The sequence below is a fragment of the Genypterus blacodes genome, unplaced genomic scaffold (genome assembly GCF_046128005.1).
Source record: "Genypterus blacodes isolate CSIRO-AG114 ecotype Tasmania unplaced genomic scaffold, CSIRO-AGI_Gbla_v1 ptg000195l_1, whole genome shotgun sequence".
Taxonomy (NCBI): Eukaryota; Metazoa; Chordata; class Actinopteri; order Ophidiiformes; family Ophidiidae; genus Genypterus; species Genypterus blacodes.
The window spans coordinates 981,206-1,002,567 of record NW_027466995.1 but is presented as its reverse complement, the minus strand read 5'-3'; the positions used below and the strand labels follow the sequence as shown (position 1 = coordinate 1,002,567).

Below are 21,362 nucleotides of genomic sequence, written 5' to 3'. Positions count from 1 at the left end.
GTGCCAAATATCCCGCCTCTCTCCAAAGTGTGTTCAATCATACTGTTGGCTGATTCCTAAAGTCTTCTGTCCATTAAAAAACTTTTAGCAGCAGTACAACCATCATTATGCAATGATCCACATTGGCAGCGTGTCTGAGAGAACTGTCACAGAATCAAATGTGGCTTCTGAACAAAAGTTTAGAATTGAATTGAAACCAAACCAAACTGTCAAGCCTCCAGCTCATTCTGCAGAACTAAACAACTCCCGATGTCCACGTCTGTTAAACAGCTTTTCCCTTCCCGTGCTTATCTTTCCCTTCCAACAAGTTACAATTCCAAACATTTTGACAGCAGCAGGATGATGCTGGCCCAGCTCCATGTTTGTTATGGAGTCTCCACTAGTGTCTCCACTACAGAACACACCGCAATGGCAGGTTTGAGCCGGGTGAATTTTGTAAATCCTGTATGAATAACCTGTAATTCCTTCATCCTTATCTCATAGTTACTTTGGAGCTCCTCCTCCTCTTTGAATTGTATGACAAGGTTTCTTAGGAGAAACCTGGACCGGACTGTCTGTGTTTATACGATATGGTCCTGTTTTTAAATCCTGCAGTCTGATCCAACTTTAAGAAACTACTCCTCATCCAGCTTTGCTCTGCTCTGAGATATCGCGCAATATTGCTCTATTTTCACAACTGTCCAATTTTCCTGGACAGAGCTGTCACAGGGATGTTGTTGTTAGCTTGTTGTTTCCTCCGAGGATGAAAATCTGCCGTTTTGGGCTGCTTGCGTACGGCTGGACACGAGTTGAAGGCATAGTGGGTCTGTTATTCTACTCTAGATGATGTTTCTACCTGCAGTGATGACAAATTCACACACAGTGATGCTGCGTCTACCTGTGGAGGCGACATTGATACCTGTGGTGATGACAATCCTGTCGAGATTGTTAACATTTCCAGTAAAACTGAGCACCAAATTTACACTCACACTGGACACATTGCCAGAGTTAGTGAGTCGTTTCTATCCTACAGTGCGACGTTACATTGTTTATCTGCCAGTGGTGATGACATTTGTTTGTGACAGTGATGATGATGTCACCCGCAGTACTTGATATTTTACAGATTCTGGATTTTATTCAGTCCAGTGGCATCCTTGGTGGTCAAACGTACTCTCTCTTTCTCTATTTGGTGCTATTCGTGTAGACATTTTGGATCAGACCTGACTATTCTAGGCTGTATTGGACCATTAAGACCTCTAGCTGCAGTTGTGACACTGTACATTGCAGTTTAAGGTATTTTGTGTGCATTTATACCTTAAAAATGCTCCTTTTTTTTCCTTTTGTACATGAGACATCCGGGTACAGATTGAATTCTGATACCGGCTCATAAACGAGGTCGAGATGGATGAAAGCGATACCCGAACTAAGGTCATGACGCAATTGTGTGGGAAAAATGTGGTTGAAAAGCAAAAAGAGAACGCAACCTTATACTGAGGGCAAAATGAAGCCCTAACAAACCACACACAGCTGAAATAAAGTCCACCATTCACAAACCGAAAGAAGCCTGGAAGTGGAAAAAACCCCCCCAAAAACTTTAAATGATTTTCTGTTCCTTAAAATAGAACCGCCAGTGAAGCAATTACCAGTGCAATGTTCCTGGAATACTCCACTTCTGCAACAATAACAAACAATGACAATGATTCATCTTCTAATCCACTTACTGCGCTTAATGAAATGCTACATATTGTTTACACCCATGTTAGTCAAAGGAAAAAAAAAACTTCCCTTCGGCTCAGTTTTTTCCCTACCTACCTCAGCTTCCTTTATTGTTCTCTACTGGAATAGAAAGAAAGACCCTGAATAGAATTATGTGCTCGTCTTATTTTAGCAGCGTGACTCCATGCAATGCACAGTAATAATTTAAGATTCTCTCCGTTTTTTTTCTTGTTTTATTGCCGCGCTCAACGTAAGCGGCTTTAGCTTCACAATGTCAGCTAAATATCTATCACCCGAAACAGAAGAGGTAATGAAATTGCGTGAAATCGCGGCATGCTTTTAATTAGAACAGAATCATATTTGTTCTTATAATTACAGGCAGAGATGTGTTGAATTTCTTCTCAGCCAATTTTCTCGCTATGACCTCCGAACATGCAATAAAGGCAGGAGTGCTTATTACACTGTATGTATACGTGTGTGTGTGTGTGTGTGTGTGTGTGTGTGTGTGTGTGTGTGTGTGTGTGTGTGTGTGTGTGCAGATGTGGTATTTGCAGAATGTCTCCTACTGCCTCTGGTATTTCTATGTTTTTAGAACCTGCACTAAAAGGCTTTACTTATGCTTCACATACCAATCAAATACGTTGTGTGAGAAAAATCGTGGCACATGGAGGCACTTCTGACCTTGAAAAACAGTATTTTTTGAAAGTGCACGCTCCTTCATCAAACACAGCTACACCAGGTCCATTCATCTCAGTCTGTTAATTAAAATTCATAAGAACAGACGTGCCACCAAGGTCGAGAAGAGACGCTCGCAAACGGGAACGTTAAGTGAACGCCACCATCACCACCGTCACCCCCAGCCGCCACCATCACCCCACCCCCACCCACCCACTCCACACTTCATTCCATTTATAAATGCCACGGCACATTTCCCAACTCCCAACTCCACCAATCTGCCACCAGGATGTTTAGAGGACACGGACCGCACCTTCCGCTGCTTTCTTGTCTATCACGATATATACCAAGGAGTGTGTGCTTAAGTGTGTGTGTGTGTGTGTGCAGGGGGGGGAGTCAGTGTGCAGTATGTGACACCCTGAGGGTCCCTGTGCCACCATCCGCTAAATTAAACCTCTCCTCCCCCCTTCCTCTCTCCTCGCTGAGTGTGGGACCTCCTTTCAGGCAGCTCCTATCTTCACCGCTAACGCTGCCTCTCAGCCTCATCCAAAGGGGGGGGGTTTAGGGGGGGCATTCTAAACCGCCGCTCCCCAAAGCCCAGTGCAATTGCCCTGTTATTGTCCACTCATCCACTGCTCAGAGGGTCGGGGGGATGGGGGGGACGGAGGCGGGGTGCTGGTCGGACGAATCTGCGAGCTCTCTTCATCCAAATTGGCGACGAGCGTTGCATTAAAATCTTCTGCTTTGACACTAGCGGATAAGTGCTTACTTTCCATACTTTGGAATCTCTTTGAACCATTAACCTTTAAACAATTTAATTGCTTTAAGTTTGACAAGTCGAACTTGGAAACACTGAAGTGAATAAGGTCCATTTAGTTTAGTCCTGCAGGTATTACCAGCAAAAACAAGGAAAGATTTGAATTTGGATGTTTGGTCCTTTATGTCTGTATTGGTGGTTGTTAACAATAAGAAATGCTGAGTTGAGGTCATAGTTCATGTTTGATGTCTCATTATCTCACCACACAGAAATGTGTAGTTAGTTAGTTGAGCAACAGTCCCAGTTAACATCTGTGCCTTCTTCCAGCCTGTGACCGTCATATGGCTTGGGCGCTTGTTTGTAATGGCGGCGGCTGGTTGTCAGACGGCTGAATCTACATGCTGCTCATGCAGGAGGAGAGTGTGAACGCTGCTCTCTCATATCAGGAGCCAAGCCTCAGGACCAAAGCCAGGACATCTCTGCTCACAGCCTTTTGACCAGAACCTCATTAATCACACTCCTACACATGACATAGACTAATTACTCTCTGAGAGACACACATGCTGATACACACACACACACTTACACAAGTATGCAATACAGTGTGTAACACATGTATGCAATACAGTGTGTAACACATGTATGCAATGTGAAAGTACACGCAATAGAACGAATGTTAAAGAACAGGAAAATATTCTAAATGTAAAGCCTGAATACTTTTGAGTATTCACACACTCGTACGCAGAGTTTCAAGGGTAGACGTCGCCGCACGTAGAGGGTGTGTGTTTCCAGAGGTGTTGGGCAGGTCACGGATCCCTCCTGCCCGGGGAGGGAGTCGGTCTGTCTAGGCATGATGAAATCCTCCACCTGTCCTCATTCATCAAGCCCACCACACATATTAATTATCACAAACCTTCAGACTTACAGCAAAGGACACACACACACACGCGCGCCAAAAGCACGCACCCCACCCCCATTCCCCGCCCACTTCCACCTCCCCCTCTCCCACCAAACCCACAGCCACTCCGCACTTCAGTTAGAATCCAGCGGCGGCAGCGGGAGAAACTGATGGCGGTTGTAAGTGCCTGTGGCGCTACAAGTCAGCAGTGTATTTCCAGAGGATGTGCAGATGTCGGGTAACGCTCGCAGCGTCCCAACGAAACCTGTCGGGCCCGGACAATGTTTTCCGGTAAGCTGTCATCCTGGCTATAGGGTTGAGGATTTCACGAGCGGGAGAAGGAATCTGATCCCGCCTGTAACTTGGCTAAGAGTGATGTCACGCCGTACTGTAGCTGTGACTTCCTGTACTAAGCAGAGTGACGGTGTGTGTACTCTGTATTCCATCATCTCATCTCTGGCTTCGCCCTCTGTTCCATTTTATTAGCCGCGGCTTTGCGAGCATAAGGAACGGCTTAATTGATTCACTGATCCAAACCTGATACCCATAATGCCTTGTGTTTCAGGGTCGTTTCGTACAATTGGTATGGATTATCCCCCCTCGCTCTCTCCTATTCGGTGCAGCTATTTGGATTATTCCCGCTTGTGCGCACAAATTGAATTAAACAAGTCGGTGCTTAAGAATTCAAATGGAAGACATGTTTTGTATGAACCCAATGTCGTTGTGTCTTTATGCGATGGCTCTCAACAACCGCCGTCCCCCTTTAGTAACTCAAGCGTTCCCCGGAGCCCGTACTTAATTGGGAGGAGAACATTAGCGTTAGTATGGCCCTCTAATCTTTTTTTAAGCATTTTATAATAAGACAGAGACCAGCCTGTATCCGTTGAGAGGTTCTCTGAAGCCCACGCTACCAGATTAAAGTCCTCTAAATGACCGCCGTTGGTCCTCAGTTTAGATGTCGGCCCTTTAATCAGACGCTTCTATCCGCTCCCTTTGTTTCTGTGGCAGCAATCAAATGTGCAGCGGTGACCGTCCCCTAAAAAAATAAAAGATACGTAATAAGTTCTGAGCCAATTAGGAGGGACGCGGACAAAAAAGATGAAGGTGCCATTATCGCGTCGTCCTCTGCCATACGTCCAGCCAATTAATGAGAGACCTGGCAGAGAGTGAGGGCAGGAGAGAAAGAAGGGGAAAAAAAGCTGGTTCCTCCTCCTTCCTGCCTGCCTGCCTGCCTGGAGCGGTGAGGGAGAGGGAACGGAGGGAATGGCCAGTGTTGTGTGAAGGCAGTGGCAGTGCACAGACACCAGAACAGTTAATTGATCTTCATTACGTTAATTATGGCTGTGAGGTGGAGCGGGGAATGAAAAACGGGTCACACCGCTGAGCGATTCTGTCTGAAATGTACCCTATTAAGCTATCTGCTGACCTTCAAACCAGCCTGGAAAGTAATGGCACCGGTGAGATGATCGTGTGAGAGAGAGAGAGAGAGAGAGAGAGAGAGAGAGAGAGAGAGAGAGAAAGGGAGAGTTAAAGAGAGATGGAGGGGAACTTAGCAAATTTACTCAGTTAATGTACTTAGATGCAAACATTAGGTACTGGCAGTATATAACTACCAATTTGTGAGCCTTTTTACATCACTTTACTTTATAATCTAATGCAACTGGTGGCTGCAGTTACTCGTCAGATTGTGTGTTGTTTCATTTTGAGCTTGATAAAAGCATGTAAGATATTAAAAATCTCAATCTCTCTTTCTTTGCTTCGTTTGACACTGCGTGGGAGCCGGCGGGCGTATTGGAATCACTGATTGGTCAAAGGTCAAAGGTTACAGGGCAGGATCAAACTTTCAGCCCAGAGGTTATACATGGGGAATATGAAGGGGTCAAAGTTGCACAAAGACTTCTGAACCATCTTTTAAATCATTCCACTTACGATCCAAATCCTGGTCGATTATGTTTTGAGTCGTACAGTCAATCAGTACTTTTCTGTTGTTGTATAGCAAAAGAAGTGAACTTTGGTGAAATACTTCATTACTTCTTTCCCCCCTGGTGTTTGCGTGTGTTTAAATAAGATTTTCGCTGAGCGCTAAGCTCTAAATCACCTGGCATGTGATTGTTGTTTGTACAGAAAGTCTTCCTCCTCATTTCCTCGCCTGTCTTGAACTTTTCTTAAATTCCACAAACTTTCAAGACATCATCAAACTCATACAAACCCAAACAGCGTGTAAGTGTCCGCGTGGTATATGTATATATGTGTGTGTGTGTGTGTGTGTGTGTGTGTGTGTGTGTGTGTGTGTGTGTGTGATGTTTTTTCCACGTCCACTCACAGTGCATGGATGACTGCACTGTCAGCAGGCCCGGCTCTGCCCTTGCATTTAAATAAACACCATCTGAGTTGGCTGCTTGTGTATAATATCTGTCAGGAAGCTGCCACCCAGTGATCCCAGGGACTGTGACCCCCGGTCTCCAGAGAGCCGGTGACAGGGATATCGCGGTGACAGAGTGCCTCCTCGCCCCCCCCCCACCACCCCACCCCCCTGTCGATCTCCGCGGCGATACGCCTTACACCCTCGTCCCATTCTGCTCACAGCTCAGGCCGGGCCCGCTCTGCCCCACGCATGGAAATGAGAAGGGGAACGCTTTACAGGAGAAGATGAATAGTTGCGGGGGAAAAAGGATAAACACGAGCCGCAGCTATGCCTGTCACAAAGATTGATGGTTCCCTGGAATTCTTGTTGTCGTCTTGTCAGTACTATAAAGTTTTCCCTGCTGAATAATTGAATCCTTCAGGCGGAGAGCAGTGTCAATCTTTTTTAAGTTTTACACGCAGGCGATTGTGCCTTCAGGAGAGGTGCAGCCATATCTCACTTTCTAAAGACTGTAAATCAGACGGCTGTGCGCGGAGGTTGTGCAGTTTTTCATCTGATGTGTATGTGTAGCATTCACACTTCTAATGGGTGAATTATGGGGTCTGTTTGTGCGACAGATATATAATTTTACTTTCTTGGTCTTTGTTTAGAAAAAGCCTAATTACTGTACATCAAACTCCCTGTAGTAAATCTGACAATCAGGGCTGTAAATTCACCTCAGCCTCTGTCCGCCTTATCATTTAGGTCATCAGGCCTGTTGTCAAAAATGATTTCCACACGTTACCTAGGTTACCTGAGGTGACAGCAATAGCACACAAGGGTATATCCATTTATATAGCATGGCAGCCAGGCGAACACACATACACACACACACACACACACACACACACACATACAGTATATATAAATTATTCCTCCTGAAGCCAATTAGACTCATTATTCAAACAAAGTCAAAGTGTTCCTAAACACACGTAACCTAATTAGCTCTGGCACTGTGGGCGAGAAGAGAATTAATTGTTTAAATAAGTCTAATATGAAGTGTTGTTAATAGATTTTGGCTCATTGATTGTGTGCCTTATACAAGGTGTAAAGTGAAACTAAAATGGAGCTTATTACAGCTAGAAATGTGTGCATTTCCCCGACACAATTAACTTCAACTGTTAGATGGATTTGAACCACTTACATTGCTGTGTTTTACTTGTGTACGTTGTGCATACATTTACACGTGTATGTGTGTGTGTGATCTGTAATGCATCAACCCTCCAACACTAAGCAGTGTGCTATTATTAAAAATCTCACCCTTGCAACAGTATCAAGTTGCTGCTCACTCAGAGTGGGAACACATATTGCATGGAATAATCTGAGACTAAGTTCTCCCTGCTGTGCCATTCCAGCACATCGACCTAATCCTTCCAATAACCTTTGAGGACCAGGGCTTTGACAGTAATTCACTATCCAGATTCATAAGCACACACTACAAAGCCCAGACTCTGTGGAAAAACACTGATCCCACTGACTTTACACTCATTCACTGCTGCTGGATCTTTTCTCACAGTCTCTCTCTCCCCCTCCTGTGAAACCCTGTTCATTTTAAAATCACTTGAAGGAAAGTTTGAGCATTCTTACACACTTTGGGTGGATGTATTCTGTTAGTATAACAGTCACAGCCTGTTCACCAACACAGTGTTACCCTATGGTTTATCCAGCCCACCAGTTTAAACTTCTCCAGACAGGATTTATGTCTAAAAAAAACTAAATACACGTATCTGTATCAGACAATGGGATTGTAGCAGAAGACGAAGGTTGAATTCCTACAAACTGAAATGCAGCAGATTTGCCCTATCTGGCCAAATCAATTTTTGGGGATGTAAAAAGGCACTGACAGGAAAACTTCTGCACCCAAAGGAAGCGATAGATCACAGTGAAATGTAATCTGCAGTAAGTTACCAGCCTAAAAATGGTGCTTTTCTCATCCCCTTACAGATTTGATGGTTGCAGACTATACAGCATGTAGTGGAGGATTTTGTCTGTAGAAGTCCATGCAACATTTTTCCACTACTTTTCTGCGTAAAACAAAATTAAAAGAAACCTGCATCCATGTCTACTCTCCCTTGCTGCAGCACCATAACTTTGCACACTGAGTGAAAACAAGTTATTTGAAGCCTCTATCTCTTCTGGCCCCTTCTCCACTTTTGGTGATGAGTGTTCACAATTCCAGTGAGTAATAAATCAGCAGGTGTGTGTGTGTGTCATGATGGAGTACCTTGGTTTTGTCATACAGCATGTGGTTGTCCAGAAGCATCTTTCTCTCTACTCGAGCAAACTTCCTCAGGTCTCTCTCAAACTGCTGCAGAGGAAAAGAATCAATAGTGTGAAACCAAATAGTTGTTTTACTTGTCTGCTCTTGTGACTTTAAAGGGAAAAATGACTCTTTTCCTTTATTTTTATGTCCCAAGACAAAAGCACTTTTAGACATGAAACATTAATGGCATCCTTATTACTGTATACGTGCGCATTACTTCACATTGATTGGTGGTTTGCAGAGGTGGGACAAAGTCATTGCTGCGCAAGAAACAAGTAAGTTTCAGGTCTTGGCAAGTCCACGGTCAAGTCCCGTCAAACACTCAACAACTCATCAAATATGGGACTCGAGTCCGGTTCATGTGACTAGTTTGTCTAAAATATCTCCTTAAACCTGGACAGCAGATTCTACCTTGACCTTGATGCTCAATATTTGATGCCACGGTGTCGTGTCTGTCTCCATGTCACACTTAAATATTAATCCTATCATTTGTCAAGTTTTCACCAGAACCTTGCAAGTGATTCCATGGTGAAATGAATAATTAATCTCTTTATTAACATTATTAACCTTTTAAACTTCCTGCATTGACTGTTATCGCCCTTCAGCTCATTTGTGTATAATGTCTTCAACCACAAATTAAAATCATTTGAAAAAAAGAAAGGGAATGTTAAAACAAAGTCCTGACACAGATTCCATTCCCACAATGCATTAGCATATTTAGCATTGTTCTTTTTCAGAGTATTTATGGGCCATGACATCATGAATGTGAATATCTGATAACCCAAGCAAAAAATAAAAGCAAAGGCTTTCAAAGAACTCAACATGTAGCGTTATTAAAAATGTATGTGAATAATTCCAAATTATTTCTCCATGTTTCATCATGTTTCCAGTATCAGAACATTCAGCACTGCTAATTCAAATTCCATCTCTCGTGTGTTCTATTCATATATAATCCTTCATTATCTATTCTTGACACGTCGGTCCATCACTAACATGGTGTTTACAGTCTGCCATCTGCAATGCTGTCAGCTATAGTCTCGTCTGTATCTTTGTATTATTTTGACAGTGTAATAACCCAGTGAACCTACAGGAACCGTCAGTGTCACGCAGGCCTGAATAATCTACTTGCTACGGCAACTATTAAATTAGTAATTCTAATTAGTTTCTCTCCGATGGCATTCACGCACTCCGGCTTCAGCTTTCTCAAAGTCATCACGTCTCTATAATCCCTCTTACCCTCGAGCCGGTCCAGCCCAGGACAGCAAAGGCGTAACGATCCATAGGTGGAGACACTAAGTCCACTCGCACTGCCCTCCAGCCCCTGTTGTCCCCCTCAGCTCTCTGGAGCTCCTGTCCCTCCACCTGGCTGCCCTCCAGCCGCAGGATCAGGAAGCCCTTTGCAAAGTGGTCCATGGCCTCAAACCTGTGGCAGGGAAGCTTTCCCATATCAAAGCTGGAAGCGTGGTAGTCGCAGAATAGCAGAATGCCCTGGAGAAGTGAGAGAAGACACACACACACACACACACACACACACACACACACACACACAAACTCATTATAGGTATTTTTAGAAATGAACAAGCCTGGGTTTTACACTTGTCAAAGGTCGTTTCCCAACTGTACGAAAACTCAAAAAGTAAATAAAAGCAGAACTGTGTCTTGTGCGGTTACCACTGGTTTGTACTCCATTGGTACAGCTTTAAGTACAGTTAAGTACAAATGTAAGTGTGTAATGTAAAGGCCTAAACAAGGCCAGTTCAGGAAAAACAGATAGATCGATATCCTTGAGGCAGTTTCGAATGCAGCTACTAGTATACCAGAAATCAGAAGGTTTAGAAGTTTCATTTTGTATCTTAGGGCCAAATCTATGACGGCTTATACAAACACAGCGAAAACAAAGAATTTAACCCCACATGAGGATCCTGGGGTACAATTGGGTACACAAATGTAGGAAAAGATTCTGCTGTAGACTGGAAACGTACCTGTTACGGTGCTGATACACTACTGAGTGCAAAAATGTGCTTAACATGTACAGTGGAGTTCTTTTTCTGGCGTTTCAATGGCGATTTCAAGACTTCTAAAGAGGATGGAAAGGACATGAAACTGCATACTGACAGACCGGTACAAACACTTTACTATCCATTCATGGTAAATGGGAAATTAGTTCCAAAGTTTCCAGTGTGAAAAGACACGGCATGTCAATGAATGAATATATTTGAGCCTAGAGTGCTGAAAAAAAGAGAGAGAGGAAGATACAGGAGAGAGAGGCAGAAGGTAGAACCCCAGTCCTCTCCCCCGCCTGGTAAATGGTTCCACCCCTTAAATAATGGAAATCTCTGCCATGGAAGAGGTCAGCGTGTAGGAGAGAGAGAAAGAGAGAGAGAGCCACGAGTCACGAGTCGGAAGTGCAGAAATGGCATGAGTCTACAAATTGATTTCCGCTGGGCCTCGCCCTGGCTGATTACGCCTCTCCCCGGATGCAGGAGTGTTAAAGCGATTAAGATTGCAAATTGTCGATTTAATTCCGGCAGCCAGCATCATTGTTAGGATACTGCTTTCCTCTCGCCGGCCATAAATCTGCCACGCTCTCCTTAAACGGCAATAATTGGGGAAGCGATTGCGGTGGCCAACCACTCTTCCTGTCCAGCCCATGACTGAGGTTAATCACAACACATTAAACACCTTGTCAGCATAGTCGGAGGAGCTAAACATTCCTTGCCTGACCGTCTTACTGCATGCCGCGACTTATCAGACGAGGACAGAGTTTCCCAGAGGGGGTAAGGAGGAAGTGAGGCTCTCTGCGGCGGTGACAGCTACCAGCTTTGAGTGGCATGCAGGGACTGGATGTCAAAGAAATCACCAACCCCCTTCTCACTTTCATTCCTCTAATTATCTTCAGGGGTCAACTGCTTTGTCGCCCAAGTGGATAAATTCCTGATGTCACCCTCTGCTGCACTCCGGGACCTCTCTATTCTCTCCCTCCTTCCCTCTGCAATTACAGATAACCGTTCGCCTTCCAATAATAGGCAGGGAGAAGTATTCTTAAAGTATCCCTTACAGTGTGTAATAGCATAGCTACAGGCAGTGACTCCACTTCAATAATGAGGCTAAAACGACAGCATAAAAAGGACTTAAAAACTCGGAATAATCTGAAATTAAAATCCCCCAAGACACACTTGAGACAAGCTGTGGGAGACGGCCTGGAGTCTACCTCAAAGAGGAAGAAATATAGGTCACTTGGTGTTCTGTCAGATATTTTTGTCCCTCCTGGTGGTACCTTTCCTTCAGCCCTGAAGCGTATTGATGCCTTAAGTGTAAAGTTAAATGAGGTTTTGGAACCTCCTGCCTACGAACATGTCTCCGTCTTGCTGTGTAATACACGCACGCACGCACGCACGCACGCACGCACGCACGCACGACGCACGCACGCACGCGTGCACGCACGCACGAACGCACGCACGCACGCACGCACACACACGCATGAGAATCCTCCAGAAAAACAGGATGTCGTGAAGTTCCCGTCTCAGTCAGCACCAGAGGCTGTTTAGCCCAATAGCACTCTATAATCATCTCCCACGCAGCAGGTAATGTCAGCAAGCATCTGAGAGTAAGCTTATTCCGCCAGAGCTGTTTACAGAGGGAATTACAGAGGAGGACAGCGGGAGGATAATCTTTCCCCTGAAGCTTTGCCTCTGAGGGCTTAAAAAAGAGAAAAGAAACACCGTGTCAACTGAACATGGCTTTAGAAAAAAACTAACCTAAGATGTATTTTTCTTCCCTTCCTTATTATTATTTACTCGCCTCTTTTCTCAAGAGGTCGCAGCAGCAGCGGCACGTCGCCGCGGCTGCCGTGACCAACCGCGAGATGTTGTCAGCGACACGAGGTGCTGTGATCTCGTGTTGCGTTCGTCTCCAGGCTCGCGGCGGGAAAAGGCTTCAAACTCTGCCTTCAAGTCGCAGATTAGCTGGCATTTACCAGGACCGTTTGAACTTCACTTTGACTTTGATCCGGAGTTTTCGACCGGGATGAGAATGATCGGAGGAATGAAAGTGCTGTAAGTTTTAAGTGAGTGCGAGTGTGACTGTCTGTGTGTGTGTTTGGGTGTGTGTGGGTGTGTGTGGGTGTGTGTGTGTCCCCTCAATGTCAGCAGTGGGCCATTACCGTTCAGATTTTATTTGGATTTCAAAGTGACTAACTCTCTGTGACTGCAAAATAACCCTGCTTGTATGGGCGCCATCTCCGACTGAATCACTTACACCGCCAAAGGGAAAACTCTGGGATCTCTAACCGTATTGACTCTGACCAAAACGCTGAACAATAAATCTGAGGTGAATGGCATTATAATGGCGGCAATACGTATGGAGCTCAGCCTTCAGACAACTGCACTTATGGAGTATTTATAGGCGGAGATGATAGATGGGCCGACGATGAAACACGGCTCTCTCCAACTCTCCGTCGCCATTACCAGGGCCAAGCTGAATCTCATCCGTCTGCCACTGAAGCTGGTGGCTGACCTTGCTTCTGCCCCCGAGTTATGCTTTCAGAATCAGCGGGAGGAAGAAAAAAAATGATGAACCCATTTTTACAAGGACGTTTCCAGATAGATGTATTTTTAACTCCCTGCAGGCTGAAGGGAGTGCTGAGGGGTGTTGGTATTGGGGGGGACTTGCTTGTGATATAAGGCCTGAGCGAAGACACGTGGGGGCCCCCAGGGGCTCAATTGCCTATGACAAGGTTACACGACTTAGAGTCAACCTCTGCTTCCTTCATTTAATCACTGTCTCTTGTGCCCTCGTCCCTACAGAGGGTCCCCTTCCCATCTCCATATCACCCTGCTGGGAGGAAAAGCGTCCCGGTCCAATCTTAGGATCCCTAAAAATCATTCACCTGCACCCGACTCACCATCTCAAACGCATTCTACCTTTCTATCCCCTCCAACATACAGTACACATTGAATATCGTGCACCTTTAACCGGTTCCTACCGCGAACATAAGGGGCTACAAGCAGGGAGAGTTCGGTTACAACAGGAGGTAATTACGATCGGGATGAACGTCTGAGAGAACAGAGGCGGCGTGTGGCGCTGGGGATGGAAGGAGAGGGGAGGATGGAGCGATTTATTTTTAAACCCACTGATGACAAAAAGAAGCCAGCAGCTGGATGAGACTGTGGTCAAGCTCTTAATCAAAGGCTTGTCTCCTCTCATGACCCTCTCCTACACGGCATTCGTCTACGGGAGACGGCGGTGTTGCCGCGGGAGAGACCTTCCCCATTCCCCTCTGTTATTTTTCATGCAGTGACACGTTCATTTGTTTGGTGTGATATTGCCCCCATAATGCATCTGCTCTGTCCTATGGCACAACATGTGAGGTTTGATGTCGCTTCAAACATTGCGGTGGACATTGTATACAACATTTCTGTGTTCTTATTTTCAATTTAAGGCTTTATTTTGTAGACTACCCAACAAGATACGTGTCATAATGAAAAAGTCGAATCAATTTTGCACAATGGTGATGAAGACCTCGTGTTAATGTAATTAGATAAATGTGTTTACATGCACTGAGTTTTAATTGGACACTTCAGGAGACACTTCATTGTTGTCACATTAGTGCGATATTAACAGCAAATTATTGTTGTCGTTTGAGAACAGGCAGTAATTAAATCAGTGTGCGTGTGCGTGTGTGTGTGTGTGTGTGTATGTGTGTGTGTGTGTGTGTGTGTGTGTGTGTGTGTGTGTGTGTGTGTGTGTGTGTGTGTGTGTGTGTGTGTGTGTGTGTGTGTGTGTGTGTGTGTGTGTGTGTGTGGGTGTGTGTGTGAACATAGTCGGTCGTTAACATCGTCTCTATCTCGAGGTTTTATATTTGACTCCCCCTCTCTCTCTCTCTCTCTCTCTCTCTCTTTATAGTTTATCTTCCCTCTATCCTCTTTTCCCCTTTTCTTTTCCTTCCACCCTCCCCCTTTTTGCCCATTTTCCATTCATAGCACCAGGGAACCCTAAATGGAAAATGGAACATATTATCCATTCTCCTGAGCTGCCCGTAAAAGTTCTCACATTGAGTTAGTAAAAAGTATTTTTTTTCTTTTTCTCACCTCACTTTCCCTCACCTATTCCCAATCATCTTCCATTAAAAGCTACTTAAATGGAGGAGCTCAGACCAGCTTTCTCTCTTGGCTTTAGATATATATAGCTTGTAATGACTCTAATGAATGTAATGTTCTGAATGGCGGAAAATTGGCCTGAACCATTTAATGCCTTTTTATCCTTGCTGCTCCAAGAGTTATGCACTTAAAGCAAAGAGGGATAAGCCGGTAAATGTTTGCCCTGTCCACTGACAAGGAATAGGAGAGTATATTTTGAATAAAGAGGTATTTTTTATGATACTGCTGTAATGATCCAGGATGCATGCTGAAGAATAATCCAGGCTGAGAAGACAAGACATCGCTCCTGGCAAGTCACATCCATCAAAATCAGAAACTACAAACGTGAGCATCTAACTGAGCCCCCATAGATTTGTCTCACACTGTATATAATTGACTAGGTGTTACGGAATTGCCAATGGCTTCTCCCAAGGCCTGGATGTTTTTTGTTCGACTCACAAATAATTGAGTATTTCAGACTGGCAGGCATTGGAGTATATTGCACATGTAAAAGTACTGACTTATGCATGGGGCCGTATATGAGAAATGTATATTTTCACGTGAAAACCAAGTAATATCTTGATGAACTGTGTCCACGACATGACAAAGCCATTTCTATTACATCCACAGGCATGTTTAGACAGATAGGACTTTCTTCTTTCTTCTTTCTATGTGCATTAATGTCAAGGAACAATTTATTTCATACACTGAAATAAGAACAGCACATTAGATTTCCTTGCAGGTGTTACTCGGCTTCTGCATTAATGTATACAATTTGTGACGCGGAACTCCTTTTTTATATGAAATCCTCTGTTACACTTTGTGCCCCAACTAATGGAAGGAGGCAGGAGAACATGACGGAGACGCTGATAAAGGAACACAAGAGGAGAGCAACTAATAGCTTAAATGAGACGGCACAGAAAAATCAATCACCAGGACCCTGAGCAGAGTGGCTCAGATTGTTTACCTTCCTGTCCCTTTTACGCCTCCATATTCTCACGCAGAGTGGTTCATTTTCTGTTGAAATATTAAGGGTTTTCTCTCTGGTGGAAAAATGTCCCCGCTCCTCTTTAAATGAAACCCCAGATTTCCTGAATGCCTGAATTTCCTAATGCCCCCTAAGTAGGGTCATTATGGGAATAGTGCTCACAGCACAGGAAGTGGCATGATGAAAATCAAGAGCAAATTTCCTTAAGGCATCTTTTAAGTTTTCCTTTAAAGGAAGATGAGAGACAATGTTTACTCTGCAACAACTGATACTCTGTCAGGCAGCGGGTTTCTCACCACACCAGCCTGATGTTTCTCACTTTATTTTTGGAAGATTCTAAAATGCTGCGAGACAGAAATGAGACACCTCTCATGATGCATATCCACTAGGAGCTTTGCAGCAGGATTGGCGCAAAACAGAAGCAATATACAGTAGCACTTACTTGCTGTTTCAGTCTATCAATCACGGCGAGGAGTAGCGGCTCCTCCATCCCCAGCTCAGGTGTAGTCAGAATAAAGTCCACATCATGACCAAACTCTTTGCCTCTGGGGGAGAAAAGATAATAACCTGAACATCATGAAATATCTTTTAGTCACAACTCTTAACTGATACAATGGGAAGGTGGCAGACGGAGCTATTAAAAGCATCGACCATGCTAATGGCTGTGCCTTTTTTCATTATTCAAACAAGTCATTTGTCCTAAGTTGTTAAGTCTAAAGGCTCCCTTTTTGTTAGCTCAGCTGGCAGGGCTTTAACTTTTATGAGAATCATCATTTTCTTCTTGGATCAGTGTCATAAAGCAGACCCATATGGAGCCTGACTAGGCTTACACAATGCACCTTCTCTGTCAGCATAACAGGCAGGGAGTGTTATGCAGGTCTGGGCTGTGTGTGATTATCAAGTGATTATCAAGTAGGAAGAGATTCAGGGAAAAGCTCAGCAAAGAATGCCTGCATAGGCATAAAATATGCAGACAGAACACATAAAAGCCTCACATGGGGATCAGTAACAACACTGACTGTTAACATCATTGTGGTTATAGTGGATGCTGCGCCTTCATCTCTGAAAATGCAGGATGACATCATGTTTAACATATTTTGTGTTTTGGTTGTTTAGGTTTTTTGTAGTTGTTTCTTTAAGCTATTGAATGGAGGAGGTGTAGCACAGCTAACTTTAGTGCTAGATCCAGAGCAGAGGCTGTTATTCCTACACTGGCTGCCATTTCAATTTATACAAACGTCGCCAAACGATTTCTTATAGGAGTCTGTTGTCGTGTCCACATGATACAGTGAGCGGCCTGCAAGCTCAATAGCAGCTTTTGGTGTGTTGTGGTTGAATGCAGCAGTCCTTCATATCCCTTTATGAGGCCACACACACACTCGGCTCATCTATTTTAGAGCTCAGGGTTTGCAAGGAAGACACATGGGAGTGCAGGTTTATGTGGGTTAGCCTTTAGATCCATGGGAGAGGAGGGCGCACTCATCTCCACTCGGAGTTCTGGAGAGCTCTGTTGGCACGGTTTTGAAGTTGTAAATGAAAAATATCTACGTCTCTACATTGCAGAGGAATAGTAATATTTACAACAATAATAAAGACCAACACGAGCATCGACAAAGCCAGTGTGAGAGTGTGAGTGTAAGTTAAAGAGGACTGTCTGAGGGGGAGCATGCCTATGTTCCCTCAGCCCTATGTTCCCTCAGCCCTATGTTCCCACAGCCCTATGTTCCCTCAGCCAATGGTCCCACAGCCCTATGTTCCCTCATTTCTAAGATTTTTTTCAAAATTAGGCCCTATGTTCCCTCAGCCCTATGTTTCCTCATTTCTAAGATTGTTTTCAAAATTAAGCCTATGTTCCCTCATTTCTAAGATTTTCTTCAAAATTAGGCCCTATGTTCCCTCAGCCCTATGTTCCCTAACCCTAACTCTAACCCTAACCCTAACCTTAACCCTTAGAAATGAGGGAACATAGGGCCTTATTTTGAAAAAAATCTTAGAAATGAGGGAACATAGGGCTGTGGGACCATTGGACTGAGGGAACGTAGGGCTGACCCCGTCTGAGGTCCTGACACAATGCAGGGGCTGCCAAAAATGACATAATGCTACTTTAGGTTTGGCTGTCATTAACCTGAATGCACAATTTTACAAATGACTACAAATTTAATGCAAGAAAAAATAAATGCAGGTTATCTTCCTTTGCAAAGGCACAGTTCTCCCCTTGTGTGTGCGGCTTCCACTGGGTGTTCTCCCACAGAAGAAAGGCATGCTGGTTAGATGAATTGTAAACTCTAAATTGCTTCTAGCTGCGAGTGTGAATGTGTGTATGGGTCTGTGTGTTAGCCTGGTGATAGACTGGCCACCTGTACAGGGCGTTTGCCTTCTTTTCACCTCGAGCATACTGGGAGAGGCTCCAGGCCCCCTGTGACACTGAATAGCAGCGTGTGGGTTTAGAGAATGGCTGCAGGGATGGACAGACAGACAGATGGACGTATAGTAGCATCCAGACAAGTCACCATAAGCTTATGGGCCAAGTTTGGGGACAAAATCCTGCCAAGTCAACAAACCATTTGGAAGTGAAAGTATTTTCTCCCTAATCAAAATCAAACCATCTGCCCACAGAGGATGACTCAAAGTGCTCAGATGGAATGATAATCTGATGGATTCCTTTGATCGTAAAACACAGTAAGTCAGCCAAATGTGTCAGGTTTTTCATCAGTCAGGGATGTGAGGGAGATGCGTGTGCTGCCACAAACACATGACAAAAAATCATCCCTGGCTGATAAAGTCCTGCCCCTCCAGTGAGATACAGAGCACCCAACTTCTGGAGCAACTCCACTCTCAATTTGAAAACACTCCACGGCTTTTGTCAGCTTTTCAAAGAAGAGTGGATCCGACTGAAAACTGAAAATGTTCTTTTATATGTGGAGGAGCAAAATGCAGCTTCTCCAAAAACGGTGACGCAACTGCACAGACACTTTAGACTCTCTCTGTTGCATCCGACGCCCTCTGCGATTGCTTAGTGCGTATGCATATCCAATCCTACAATACAGGTGCTGCCATTGATCTATATTCAAATGTAGTCAAAAGACGGGAGGCTTCGTCTGCTCTCTGCTGCTTTGCCAGTGCAAGGAGCAAAAGCCCTGATGCCAAACGTGCACCAACAGCTGAACTTGGATGTAGCTGACAATTAGCTTTGAATGTTACGTTAGCTGCCAGTTCCACATTTCAATTAAGCGCATAGAGTAAATACCAGATCCCAATCCCTGATGGCTGCCATTTCACTCTGCAATCACACTTTGGTCCCAGATAATTTGACATTTGTGTTGCGTCGATGCCTGTGATGCTTTTAAATGTCTCCATCATGGCTGTGACTTCTACTTATGCCGCTTACAGTTATTCTCCCATTGGTTGTGCTCAGAGTTGAATGTGGTTTGTCTTTGCGCAGCGGCAAAGCGGTGATTCTAGGCCTAAGAAAATCACTTGAAACTTAATAATATGCGCATAAATCATAGATGTAAGCGTCCATGCCACAGTTAACAACGAACAAAACAAGAAAGAGAGTGAGAAGATGAAGCTCTGAAGGAGTCTGAGCTGCTGCGAGGCTGTTTGATCTCGCTTTGCTGCCGCTGCCAAATGAACGGCCACAGCATGGGGAGAGAGAGAAACATTAAAGGAATGGAGAAGGGCCACGAATGGCTTGTGGGGGGAAGCTTCAAAGGTCACCGTGGCTAATTCAGGGAGCAAGGAAGTATTAGAAAACAGCCACTTAGAGCTCCACAAGGCATGATAATGTTAATGGGTAGAGTTAGTGGCAGAGTGCGTGTAGCCCCGTGGTATTAACAGAACGAGTGTGTGAGCGTGCGGCTTATAGGTTCAGAAGGCAGATGTTCTCTTCGTCACAGTCATTTAATTTGCTCTGTGACTTCTTAGTACGACTGTATATTATTAATCATTCTCTGTCTCCAAATTCAAATGTATACGTTTATTGGTGAAGCACTCACTCTTGTATTTTCTCTCCTCTTTTATTTCAATACTCGCCGAATGAGTTGACGGAGCCGCGTTTCAAAATGCATCACGGATTTCCATCTGCTGAACGAGCCACTTTCCTCCAGCGTTCTTAATTGGCAGTGTTGAAACTCCAGAACACTTCTCGCTGTAGTACCGCGGTCTAAAGCTGTTAAGTGAATCTCGCTGCTAACCTCTGCTGCGCTGGCAAAACTCACTCAAGTGCGCGGGTAAACTTACGCCGTGAATAGAGAGAACGCAACGCCTGAGCAAGAGCATCAGCATGAATTCAGTTCCCCTCCAATCAGCATTCAAGAGCAGATCACAGTGGCGTGTGGGTGAGGGGTTCAAAACATCGGATTTGGAGCTCCTTCTGGTTATTTGAGGTGAAGATTCAGAGGTATTGCCCTCTTTTTGCCTTCTTACTGATTACACCAGAGACACGCTCTTAAAATCAACCTGTCAGAGCAGCAGCAGTATATCAAGCACTTTATCTCCAGCAAAGATGGTGTGTTGTCCCTCTCCTCTCAAGGTGTCGTGAACCTTTTACGAAATGCAGTTTTTATTCAGCATCAGGCATCCACCCACTCCCGCTCAGCAGGGGGCGCGACTGGGACGAGTACAGGGTTAATATGACCTTTGATGGTCCCTTAACGCCGACAGGCAAGTGCTTCTTTAAATTTAGAGAAGAGACATCGTCAAAGCGCACCCATAACACACCCAAGGCCAACAAGTGAGTGTGTGGGCAGCATCCATACTTAGCTTTCAACTGTTTGAAACTTTTGCAATGCTTTAATGTGCAAAAAAACAAAGTGCAACTGCCAAATATGGTCATGCATGCTCCAAAGTCCACCTTTAGCGCCTTTAGAAGCTATTTTGAATTATTTAATGTTTCTGCACAAAGCCTATAAAACATATATGGTTATTTTCAAGTTTGAGCGGACAACAGGGCGACACATATGAATAATAGAGATGTGGAAAGTGTTGCGTAAGGAAAAAAGCTTTACAATGGGCTTTGTCTCATGATCAGACACGTTGTTCTGCTCCTTCCTCTACAGCTGATGATAGAGTAGATACAGAGCTGCGTAAAAATCATCATCACCGTCTCGTCTTCATCGGTGTGACCATGAGCAAAGCTATCTAATGTTAAGTAAAGAGCAAAGCTATCTAATGTTAAGTAAAGAGCAAAGTTGGCTTCAAACAGACATCAAAGTAGCTCTCCACCGACACCACATGAGTCATTTGCGTACTTTTAATTCTCCATTAGCAAATTGCTTTAAGACCTGTCACCTGTCCCCCGCAGCCCGCCTGGTCATTAAGTCACCGGAATCAACAAATGCCGTTTTCCCTCTGATGTGGAAGTGGCCAGTGGTGATCTTGAGGCACTTAACTCTGATGTGTGTGTTATCCAGAGATTAAATGAGCAGAAAATGCATGATTCTCTCTTTTTACATTTTGGCAAGGGCTATTTGCTATAATGATGAAGAAAGGAGCTAATGAGAGACTTTGCATCATGCAGGAAATTAAAAGTAATTACATTGAG

The 21,362-nt window shown here is 44.4% G+C and overlaps 1 protein-coding gene across 1 annotated transcript in view; it reads right to left on the bottom strand.

Annotated features, from left to right (window-relative positions):
• Positions 1 to 21,362, bottom strand: part of dntt (deoxynucleotidyltransferase, terminal) — a 53,012-nt gene that overhangs the window by 11,481 nt on the left and 20,169 nt on the right. Inside the window, exons 8-10 of the mRNA XM_076169280.1 lie at positions 16,260 to 16,362; positions 9,929 to 10,180; positions 8,654 to 8,737 (exon numbers count right to left, since the gene is read on the bottom strand). Of these exons, the coding sequence (XP_076025395.1) occupies positions 8,654 to 8,737; positions 9,929 to 10,180; positions 16,260 to 16,362 (439 nt within the window). The remainder of the gene's footprint in view (positions 1 to 8,653; positions 8,738 to 9,928; positions 10,181 to 16,259; positions 16,363 to 21,362) is intronic.